The sequence below is a fragment of the Ruditapes philippinarum genome, unplaced genomic scaffold, assembly GCF_026571515.1.
Source record: "Ruditapes philippinarum isolate M1 unplaced genomic scaffold, ASM2657151v2 ctg821_1_1_1_1, whole genome shotgun sequence".
Lineage (NCBI taxonomy): Eukaryota > Metazoa > Mollusca > Bivalvia > Venerida > Veneridae > Ruditapes > Ruditapes philippinarum.
The window spans coordinates 49,347-61,995 of record NW_026852645.1 but is presented as its reverse complement, the minus strand read 5'-3'; the positions used below and the strand labels follow the sequence as shown (position 1 = coordinate 61,995).

General features: G+C 28.3%; 1 protein-coding gene across 1 annotated transcript; it reads left to right on the top strand.

The window, feature by feature from the left end:
* The first annotated feature begins 2,755 nt into the window (after positions 1-2,755).
* LOC132719734 (uncharacterized) lies at positions 2,756-8,117 on the top strand. The gene is made up of 8 exons (XM_060703587.1): positions 2,756-2,942; positions 3,266-3,465; positions 4,151-4,228; positions 5,404-5,494; positions 5,802-5,883; positions 6,202-6,289; positions 6,829-6,915; positions 8,088-8,117. Exons 1-8 carry the CDS (start codon positions 2,861-2,863, stop codon positions 8,115-8,117), a joined length of 738 nt encoding a protein of 245 aa, XP_060559570.1. The 5' UTR covers positions 2,756-2,860.
* Positions 8,118-12,649: the final 4,532 nt, after the last annotated feature.

The window sequence follows — 12,649 nt, the reverse complement described above, 5'->3', positions numbered from 1 at the left end:
ACAACCGAGGTTGATGGGGCTAAAGTAGGCTTGCTGAAAATTGAAACGTCATAAGCTTAATTATATTATGTAATGATATCATAATTTTATGTCGGAAATGTATAACAAATAAATTAAAAATCAATCCTTAGATTTTTGGTGGTCTAGCATAAAAAAGACTACAACCAAAGGCTATAAAAAAGATGGGACGATATCACGAATAACAGTTATCTTCTAAAAAACAAGTGCCCGAAGCGAGTCTAAAAAACAAGTGCCCGAAGCGAGTTTGTTTACATGTCAATGATGAGTCTCTGTTGTGTAATATCTAAATTAATTGCCAAAAAATATACATACAATAACATTACAACAGGCATTTACTTTCTTTCGTTCTGTTCTTACATTTTCGTTATTTATTAATTTATTTTTCCTCAAAGTAAATTGTATTATTCATAATTATTCATAATGTAACTGAAATGCCACCGTTAATCCAACTGATGTGCCATCTATAATCAAATGGGTCAGTAAATAATTCTATAGGTATATACAAAGATACAAGATATAAAGAAAACATTACATAGGTAAATGAATTGTTTCAAGTTGCGGTGATAATTTACTAACATAATTAATTGTATTATACTGGGTGAAATGAAAGTTTCTAGATATGACTTCAAGATAAGATTAAAATGTTTTTGGGGTAAAGATTAGCATTGATGTAAAGCCTGGCGTTACCCTGTACAAGTGACGTAGGGAGAGCGTCTTCAGATTTGCTTACAAGCGCAGATTTCTGTAAAACATTGGATCTTATTCCATCATATCATTTCATTCATTGAAATATAATTTTTTTAGAGTTGACCTGCCTCATCCTCGATAAATGATGAACTCGTGTGTAACTGCATATGCAAATTAAAAATGAAATGACATTTTGTTACTATTGAAAATGACCACAAAATGTTAACAATGTCTCTAACATTCTGCTCGGCATTCTTCTTTCACATTATCATTGCTATACGCATATCTATAAAACTTGCTACATTTATTGGATATGTAATATGCAAAGGTCTCATCTCATCAATTGTAGAGTTGAAACAGAATATCACTTCTTTAAGATTTGCCCGATGTAAGGAGTTAAAGATCTTGTAACACATTTTTGTTTTGTTTTATATCATAAATATAATGCTCAAATGAAGAATCATCAATATTGCAAGTTCCAAAAAGCATTATTATTTAAGATATTACCGAATTTACATTTCATGCTATTAAAGGGAGGTAAAAAGAAATTTATTTTCTGTAAAGTTTGAGTCATTTTTTTTCAATAAGAAATGAAGTCATATATTTCAATGATTACATATAATTTTAACAAATATTTGCACTACATATTTTACATATCTTCGATGTTTGAAAATTGTTTTAAAAGCATAATTATATACATATATAAAATTTCAGTAAATTGTGGTTACAACCTTAATTACAACATAGGAAAATGCTTTAAATCATACAATTGCCACTGGGCAAACTTGAGCAAATTTGAAACTTGGTTAAAAACATATAAATAATTTGCTAATATAATGAGAAGTACTGTGCATTAGTTCTGTAAGTCGATTGATGCTATTCTATTCTTAAACTATTACTGAACAAACAATTTAACAGTCAATGTAAATTGAAGATATTTAGTGTGTGTGTGTGTGTGTGTGTGTGTGTGTGTGTGTGCGTGTGTGTGTGTGTGTGTGTGTGTATGTGTGTGCGTGCGTGTGTGAGCGTGCATGCGTGTTGCCTTCATGCGTACAGCATTTGAGCCGCGTCATGACAAAACCAACATAATGGATTTGCAACCAGCATGGATCCAGAACAGGCTGCGCATCCGCGCAGTCTGATCAGGATCCATGCTGTTCGCTATCAGTTTCTCTACTTGTAAAAGAGTTTGTAAGCGAACAGCGTGGATCCTGACCAGACTGCACGGATGCGCAGGCTGGTCTGGATCCATGCTGGTCGCAAACCCATTATGTTGGTTTTGTCATGACGCGGCTCAAATAGATAATACATTTACTTAGGAAAAGTACACACATATATAAATAAATATGTCATATACTAGTCATGTATTAACCTCGAAGGTATAACTTGAAAAGTGTCCAATTATCAATATCTGACTGAAACAGTAATTTAATTATTACTTTCAAAAGATTAAAATTCATTTTCTTTTTCAAACAACGAACTATAATTCTTTTATGAATCATTTGATTTATATACATATGTCATAGTAGAAAAGGCATAACTATAAGACTTCTAAACCTTCCGATAAAAAAGGTAAAAAGGTAGTTTAATATATGTTGATTTGATATCACTACTTTACTATATCATTGCTTGACTGATTCTAACTGTTTGTCTGTCTGTCTGAGTGTCTAACTTGATTTGAAAAATATTTCCTAGACTGGTATTTCTGTTTCTTAAAATGAAAAGTACATTTAACTTAAAAGTAAAACGCAATTTTAGAATTGTTGACGTATTAATCGGTCATAGGTTATATTAATGTTGTTACGCACGGTTTTATGAAACCAATAAATTGGGACTGAATACACGTATGTACAGTCGTAATTTATTAATTAGTAAACAATTTGAAATTGTGTAGTTAAGATTTTATCAATACAATTTTATTTCTTTCAAGTGATTCAAGTTAATTGTAATTGTTTTTTATCTGATGTTTGAAAAAGTTGTTGCATAAATATTATAAATAGAAGATCATATCTTTAATAATGTCTATAGTGATAACAGCCAATACCTTAAAGGCAAATGTGTCCACACCGCCATTTTAACGGGCAAAATAACGCATAGAGTTACTTGAAAACAAGGTGTTCAGTTAGGATTGAAGCGTTTGTATGGTATTATAATGGGAAAAATATTAACAATTTTTGTGCTGTGTACGTTACTGTACTGGCAAAGTTTCGTTGATTCTTCAAATTTGGACGGCTGTAAGTTTTCATTTTTGCTTCATTGATATTTTATTATTTCATTCTGTTATAGGTTATCAAATTTAAGGCGTTATATAAATGTATCTAATGAAATAAATCATATAAACTAATTTAGGTTTCTCAAATGCAATCCTTTGCAAACAATCAGTGTTTCTATTAATATTGCCACATGATTTTAGTAATAATACCAATATCAAAATTATATTGTATTTTTACATCTCATCATCTTAAGGTACAACCTCTTATTCAATCGTTTTGATAACTTGAAAAAATATACGTTTCTCTATTATAAATTGTAATTCGTTTTTCCTTTTATTTCACAGACTTAGTAACAGTAGAACATGTAGAATTTAACGGAAACGGACGTTTTCCTGAAAACGTTGATGTAGTTTTGGGAAATCAGGGAAATAATGTTTACCTGAAATTAGCGCGCGATGACGACGCAACCAATATTCTTAGTGAAGAAATTTTTGAAACATCAAAAATTCTTCCTTCTGGAGTGTTCAGTGAAAATGATAAAGATGTAAGTAAATATATCTGTCTTTGCATATAAGAGGAAGACATCTTGATTAATTAGAAGATCATTTTATTCTACTATCTTAATAAAATCAAATATAATACGTATCTGAAAAATTCTATAAAATATTCTAAGTAAGGTTTATACAATGTATAATTTTATGAAAAATTGATAACCTCGTTGTATTTTCATTGCATTTTCATGTTTTTATTATTATTATTATTATTATTATTATTATCATTATTATTATTATTATTATTATTATTATTATTATTATTATTATTATTGTTATTATTATTATTATTATTATTATTATTATTATTATTATTATTATTATTATTATTATTATTATTATTATTATTATTATTATTATTATTATTATTATAAAGGGACGCAGGCGTATGTTCCGTGAATGATAAAACTTCAAACTTGTCTTGAATAATATGAATTGCAATTATAAATATAATATACTGTCTTTATAAGTTTAATGATGAAGAAAGTTATGCCCCGGTTAATCGTTTATAACATTTCGCATGATTTCAAACGAGTAAATATCACAAAATTATTTCACAGACCTGTTTGATTGATATTGTTTTAGATATATATCCAGCTCGCTCACGGTTTTAAAATGGTAGAACCAAACAATTATATTAACCGGTACAACATGAATATCTGTATGCATTAATTTCAGAAATTTGCCGCTTATACCGCAGGACCTTCTGATCTGATAGTAATTCACAGACAATCCATCGATGACAAACCAAAACTTGTAAGTTCATTTATTTATTTGATTTCAACAACATATCAGAATACGTTAACCGACATATTTCCTTGTTCAAATTGCAGCAACATCTTATCAAATCTACAATGTAAAAGGAAAACACATTTGATGAAAGATTATTATTATTTCATTTAAGATTGTGACCATTGTCTAAATTAATTTTCCCCTACTTTACTAGAAATTCGAACGGCCTCGCATAAATCAAAACAAGTAAAATCCCCGCGTGGGTTCAGACCCCGTCAGGGGCAAGCGTTGTTTCCTTGAGCAAGAAACTTAACACTCATTGTTTAGTACTGGTTGGTTCCAGAAACGGATTCGAGAGTGTATCAATAAGCTTATAGTTCTAACACAATGAAACTAAAATAATTTCGTATAAACTCAAACAAGCATGCGAAAACAAATACAAAACAAAAATCACAGAACTAGATGCATCAATTTTTGTTTTGTTTCATTGTCATAGCATATCGTCATCTGTTGTACATGTATATTTTAAGCATTTATATTACATACATAAAACATGTATAATGTAATAAAACATGTTTGTTGACTACAGTAATAAGGTTATCCTTCAGCGGTTTCTAATAACAACTAATACAGGGATTGAAATCTCAACAATCATATGTTTTAATTCAATTTAATCTGACTTAATTACATTTCATACCACTCCATTTCATTTCGTCTTGTTTTGTATCGTTTCATTTCATTTATAAATGTCTCACCATTGTATTGCATCATAAAAAAAGCCAATTCATTTTATAAAATACAATATCATTCAATATTGTATTATAAGAAATAAAAAAGCATTCATATCATATTAACTGTTTCTATAAGTATGTAAATGACAGTTAAAACTTTTAGAAAAACTTCTTAGATCCAATTTAGACAACATTTCTGATTATTTATAAATCATATAAAAAAAATTATTCAAGCTGTACATCAAATATTAACAGTCATGATAGGAACACTCAATGGCAGAAAAAATTCAGACATGATTTAAACAATTATTTTCAAAATATACATATTCGATTAACACGAAAGTTCAACATTTTTACATAGTAAACTGTCACACGATGAGATGTCATTTTGCATTATTTTTTGCAAATTATAACTACACATTCAATGTTTGTTTTAACATGAGGATTAAAATATGTTTACAATTGCAGTATGGAAGGTTTACTAACGAGGGTGAAAAAATGGTGATACAACCTGATGGCGGAAGTTACGTACATCACCGTGTAAGGCGGGAAAATAATGGTATAGTTACTTTGTGATAACAAAAAGTTATAGTACTAAACTTATCGTATTGGAGCGAAATGAAATACAGAAGATACTAAACTAAGTTTAGGTCACGCTTGAGTAATTCTAAAGTCATTTAATGTGTACACAATATCAACATTACTCTGTAATTGACCAGTAAAGCACACTTAATTTTTTACAACCAAGGCTGCAATAATAATTCGATTTTCCTTTCATCTTCATGATATCGATGAGTTTTGTTTTGTATGACCCAACAAAATATATCACTATTAAAGCTACGTGCGTGATTTTTTTTGTATTGTAGAACACACACGTGTACGCCGGGCCTCCGATGATGGTAACGTGCTCGAATTATTCGTGTTTGCCGATCTCTCAGTATACACACAGTAAGTTGTTTTTTATAAAGACTAGACAGAAACAGCAGTCCATGTAGATGTTGATTGATTATACTCTGTTACAATTTCGTTACATTTTAGTACAAAAATGATGTAAAAATGTATTATGATCTTACGTTTCGAAAGTTCTCACTTGATGGCATACTTAGGCTGGATTTTAAAATCTTTTCACCTTACTTATAAGTTTGAATAACTTTGTGTAAATCGATTTATATATTTTACATTTTACAGTGGCATGTAAATATTTAATTTGAAATAGAAAATTGAAAATGTTTCATTTGAATTGTATGCTATGCTCTAATGTTTCAGCGTAAGAGATGAATTTATGGCGCCAAATGCAACTGTTAAAGAAACCAAGACATTCCTTAAATCCTACCTGAACGGTATTGCAAAAGAGGTGAGTATCTTTCATGTAACGTTAATTCAAAACATTTTTAAATATTTTGCGAACGACTTCTTTTCATTATACTCGTGTAATAAAGGGTAAATATGTCTGTTTTTCTTACATTATGTTACTCCTGTGCTCATGTAACTATAATAAACAATATGTTTTTTTCTTATCTTATATAGTACAGCATGCAAACCATTCAGTAAGGCTAGTTAAGTTTATTATTTTAAGGTTCTGCTTAAATCGAGTCACGAATTTTCTTTCAATTGACATTTATTATCTGGCAAAATGAAACAGTGATTTAATCACAACAATACCAATTAAATTTTTTGAACTATAGTTCATAATACATGTAAAAGAAAAAAATGAGGAAGTCCTCCTGGGAAAGAAGTATCAAGTCATCGTAACTTTAACTTGCCAAAAAAAAAAAAAAAAAAAAAAAGAAAAAAAGAAAAAAAAAAAATGAAAAAGGATCTACGGGTCTTACGCCATCATCCCGTATATGAAACATTTTTCTAAATACTAGTATCTAATCTTTTATATTTCAGGTGGACTTTATTTTTAAAAAGATGGGTGAGGACTATGGCACTAACAACACGTTCAGAGTTTATTTTCAACAATATCAGATAATCACAGTAGGTTTATTTCAATTACTTTACGATAATCAAAAATGAAATTTCGGTTTGAAATGCCCTCTAGTTTACGTTTTTTTGAGTCCCAAACATATTGCTTAAGTTTTAAATTAAAAAAATTTTTGGGCCAAACCCCATTTTTTTGTTTGTGTGTTTTTGTTTGTTTTTTATTCATTTTTCAAAATTAGGTAGAATATTTTTTTGTGAAACCCAAAAACATTCATCTTTGGTCACTAAAGGGAAAAAAAAATTTTTTTACAGGTGCTTCACAACAGAAATGGGTAAGGGGTAACACGGGCTCTTGGCGTTTTTCCCGACCACTCCCCCTTTCTCAGTAAAAACATTTAGGGTACTTTTAAATAACAAATTTGCTTTTCCCGACCCTTGATAATTAGTACATCTGAAAAAGGAAAGACCAGTTTGAACATATTTCCTTTTTTACTTAAATACTTGTTTATATATTGATAATTATAGTTCTTTGGGAAAACATTATTTTTGTATGCTAATTTTGCTCCCCGCTTATCTTTAAATTACTTTTTTAAAAAATGACATTATGCCTTTTTCTAATTGTGAAGGGGAGCTAATTCACAAACCAGTTTTTAAGCTGATTGACCAACCAAGTGACATTAAAACCGTTTGCTTAAAAATATTAAGCTCCCAAAATTAAAAAAAAAATGCCCGCCCTTTTTAAAAAAATTGAACGTTACAGGTAAATTCTGGGGAAAATTTAAAGCTAAACGTAGGTTTTGTTGTTACCCCCGAAGAAAAATTAAAGGGAAAGGAATAATGAAAAAAAGGCAAACTTTTTTTGATTTTCAATAATAATTTTCATTAAAAATATATCCCTCAGATGTGATAATCCGCAGTTAAGATATCGGGGTTTTCCCTAATAAAATAGAGCTCGATTTTTTGTAAATTTGGAACCTCGAATATCCCGGGTAACTAATTAAATTGATATCACTGACTTTAAAAAAATCCCCTGAACAAATTTGACATGCTTTAAAACGGAAAATATTACAAAGGACCCTTTTTTACTTTAAAATAACCCTGAAAACAAAAAAAAAAACCACGCATTCAAACTCCAATCTCAAACCAGCTTTTTTTCTTTTTTAAAATGAAAAGCTATATTTTATATATTTTTTAATAATTTTATATATTTTTGTTTTTTTTTTCAGAAGGGCCAAATCGCCACACAGGGATTGTAACCCCTTTAAATAAACTTTCCCCACGCTTAAAATCTTAAAAAAAAGGGTTTAAATTTATAAAATTTGAATTTTTAATCTTAAATCGTTTTTGGGAAAATTCCCAAAAAAATATTACTAATGAATAAAGGCCCAAACAGACCATGATCAGAAAACCCCACCACCCAAACCACAACAACAACAACACCACCCCCACCCCCAAACCCCCACAATAATAAAATTAGTAAAAATAATAAAAAAATAGAAACACAATAAATTAAAATTTATTTAATTTTACTCCCCCAAATACAAAAAAGTAAAAACGAAAAAACATGATAAAAAAAATTCATAGGGGATTCTTTACAATTCTCAAAATCCCTTAGGGCTATCTTTTTCACGGGTTTTTAAATTTGACTAAACTGGAAATAATGCCCTGCGGGATTCCAATTTAGAAAAAAACCCAGCAGCTTGCCCCTTCGTGCATCTTCCCAGGCTCTAAAAGAAAGTTTTTCAGCTTCAAATTTTAACCTTTTTACCCCCAAAAGTTGTTAAAATTCAGTTTGAAAATTTTCATTCAAGAAGTTAAAAATTTCTATGGGTTAGTTTCAATTTGTTTTTTACCAATATCATGTAATTAAACAAAAACTTTAAACCGTTTTCCAAGGGAAAAAAGGTTTTTCATTTTTCAAAAATTTTTTTCAGAAATACTAAAAATAAAAACTTAAATTAAATTTTTTTTAAAAAACCCCATTTTAGTTTAACTGATTAAAACGAGTTAAGACGCACTGCATTTAAATTCTATATTACTTAAATCTTTTTTAAATTTTTAAACCCTTGGGGGCTGTTTTTGGTAAAATTACAATACCGCGTTGTCGCACTGTGTTTTGATATTTTTATTTTTATTCTATTTTCATGTCGTACTTCGTGGCGATAAAAAATAAAAAAAAGCTTTTCCAAAACCAAGCCCCATTTAATCCCGACTATTTCTATATAAACCTTTAAACGGGATACCCCCAGCTTCAAACAAATTTTTTCAAAGGGCAAAAAACCATTTAAATTAAAAAAAAAATATTTTTCAAGTCAACATTTTGCTTTCCCAAAAATCGGGAAAAATAGGGTTAAATCCCATGAAAATTTCACTATCTTAAATCTTTTTAGTTCTTTGAAGTTTTTTAGTTTGTTCCAAATTTTTTTTTTTTTGACCCTCTGGGGCCACGGGGAAAAAACCCCCCTTAAAAAATAAAACCCAAATTAAGCGTTTTATTTTTTTATAATAAGAGGGTTTATTCCGCAATTATAGAGACAAACCCAAAAAGTGTGTTAAAAAACTCTCAAATTAAAGAAATGACCTATAATTTCCGTCGGTTATAAACTAAAAGAGTTAATTTTAATTAAGGATAAAATACCATGATATTAAAATATAGACAAAATGTTTAACGGGAAATTTGGGTTTTTATTCCAAGTTTTTGCAGTGACATCTGATTTTATCTAGTTTAAAATGCTATACCTAATTTTTTTTCTCATTCGACAAATTAACCCCGTGTCAATTTCCAAAAGGGAAAAGCGTCTTCCCTAAGGGGGTTTGTTAAAAATAATTTTTTTAAAAATTTATTTTTTATGATTTCAATTATCCGAATAATTTAAAACGGTTTAAAAAAGAAAATTATAAAAACTTCCATCCCCTTTAATAGCAATATATTTAAAAAATCATATATTCCCTGTGAATTTTAAAAAAAAGCAATTTGTAATGTTACCCCCCAACAGTAAATTTTTAAATTTCAATTTAAAAACGACAAGAACAAATAAAAAAGTTAAAATAAAGAAAAAAAAGCAAAAAATGCCCTCATTAATTTTAAAAAAAGTATTTTACTGGGATTTAAAATTTTTTTGTGTTATTTAAAATACCCAAATAATGAAGCTTATTAAAACGAAAAGTGGGTTTTTACACGTTTGGTTTGTTTTTTTTTAAAATAACAGACTTTAAAAACAAAATTTTAAAAAAAGTACAAATTTTTGAGGGAGGTCGACAAAAAAAAAAATACTGAAATAAGAAAAAACTTTAAATTTAAACCAAACAAAAGAAAAAGAACGTAGTTTTTTAATATTTCCCTTTAATTACATATTTACACGTGAATTCGAATAATATTTAAAAAATATATCTTAGTGATTAGTTATACCCAAATAAGAATAGAACGTATGTTTTTTAAATTTCATTTAATTTTAAAATTTTGACGGGGGGGGTTTCGAATAATATTTAATAAATATATCTTTGTGTATTGTTTTACCAAAACTGGAAAGAAATTTTTTGAATTACACAAATTTTCAAAAGGGAAATACAAACATTTAGAAAATTTAAAAAAATACACTTATTTTTAATTTGGAATGGAATCTAGATGGGGAGGTAAAGGTTTTGATCCCCCGGAAACCGTACATTAAAGGGGCAGCCCGGGCGACTGTAACAAAGTCGTTCCAAATAAAAACCCAAGGCAAACCCAAAGGAAAAATTTTTCCAATGAGATAGAAAAAAATTTAAAGCATCGAAATTTTTTTTTTTTCTTTTTTCCTAAAAAAAATTTTATAAAAATCTTTAGTTTTAGTTCTGTTTTGAAATCGGTTAGCAAGATAACGTTTTTTATTGCAAAACTTTTTCATTATCTTTTTTTCCAAAAATTGCTGATTCGGGGTTTTTTTTTGTTTTTTTGTAGGCCCAAACAAAAAATGGTAGCGAAAATTTCAGACTCCCAATGCCCGTTAGTTGGGAAATGTCGGAAAAAGTCCGCTTTTTTGAAGCGGTTAAATTCCCTTTTTAAAGTACACTTAGCGAAAAATTTAGGGAAAAATACGTTTAAATGGTCAAATACAGGCGCATTAATTTTCAAAGGGAAAATAATTCCCCAAAATTTGGGTAATTCTACAATTAAAACGGGTGGAAAGCATTGGGGGCACTATACAAAAAAATTTTGGTTTTTAATTTCACAACATTTACCTTTTTGACATTCTGAGGGCCCAAAAAAAAATTTAGCGGGGCCTTCTGTGGGTTTTATTTTTTTTTTTTGCTTTATTCTTTTTAAGCTATATTCTGTCAAAAAATGATATTTGAAAAATACCCTTTAAACTTGTTATTTCAGTCCTTTTTTTTTTTATTTAAAAAAACGTTTAAAAGCTTTAGGTATACATGTACACAGAGAAAATATGGGGAGGGTTTTAATTTCCCTTTCCCTGTAGGGAAAACACAGTATGACTTTTATGGTGCAATTAAAAAAAAAAAATAAAAAAAAAAAAAAAAAAAAAAAATTCCAAATATTTAAATTTTGGCCTTTCCCCCTTTTTTTTCAATTAAAACATATTTTTTCATAGATTTTTAATTTCAAATTTTTGCAAAAAAAAGTGGAAAATTTGCATTTGAAATTTTTTAAAAAACTGTATAAATTAAAAAATTTTGCAAACCTGAACTTTTTACAAAATTTAAAATTTGGCTTAATAATTTTACATGTGTTGAAAAACATAAATTAAAAACTAAAATAAATTTTTGTAAGTAGTTTGTACAAAAGAAGAGAAGTATTTCTATGACAAACAAAGGAAAAAATTTAAAAACAAAAAAAAATAATTTAAAAATTTAAAGATTTTGCAATTTTGTGTTTAAAATTTTGTTTAAGAGAAACAATTAGATGTTGAATATATATGGCCTGTTTATGATCATTTTTTCTCTGGGAGTGCTTTTTTTAAATTTTTCTTTCTTTGCCAAAAAATTGTTTAAATTTTTTTGCCTTTGTATTTTTTCGGGTTTAGTAGCTTGGCTTCTATTGCCTTTAAAAACCAAGGGGAAAACAATTTTATTAAATTTTTAAATTCGAAATCTTTTGCCCAACCCCTATGGGCCCTGTTGTCCTTAAAAGAAAATGTCAACCCTTTTCTTCCAGAGGAAAATCAAAATATTTTTGTTGTTTTTTGAAGTTTTGTTTAAAACACCTCATCAGTAAAATTTTTAAACTGGCTTCAATTTAACAGCCAGATTAAAAAGTATTGTCAAATCAAATCCAAAAATTTTTTAAAATTAATTTTTAAAAAATATACAAGTTTAATGCTGTTTATAGATTATTTTTTAAAATATGGGACAGGATTTTTTTTATTTTAAATATATCTATTCTTTATGTCTAAGTGTTTAAAAAACGGTTAAATCAAATTCAGAAAAAAGACATTGTCTGTAAAAAGATATCTTTAAAAATTTTTGGATACAGGCCAATCGATTTTTACACGGTTTTCCCAAACTGGGAATTTGTTGGTGTTTTGTGAAAGCATTGACGTTCCCCAAAATACACCGTGTAATACAGGAAATAATGTAAGTAAATGATAACTATGGTTTTCTATTAGAAAATGGCTTTATTTAAAGAAGAAACTTTGCTCATATTTTGAGTATGATACTTTTATTGTATAAATTTATTGAAATCTAGTAAATCTTTCCTAATTTGAATAAGTGAAAAATATAAAATATATTTGGGAAGCTGCATTTCCTATTACTGGTCTATTCTTTTAAAAACTGCAAGGTTTTTTAATGA

Coding starts and splice junctions, on each gene's coding strand:
- LOC132719734 (XM_060703587.1), top strand. CDS start 2,861: ATGGGAAAAATATTAACAATTTTTGTGCTGTGTACGTTACTGTACTGG. Junction 4,229..5,403: donor TCGATGACAAACCAAAACTT/GTAAGTTCATTT, acceptor TTACAATTGCAG/TATGGAAGGTTTACTAACGA. Junction 5,884..6,201: donor GATCTCTCAGTATACACACA/GTAAGTTGTTTT, acceptor CTAATGTTTCAG/CGTAAGAGATGAATTTATGG.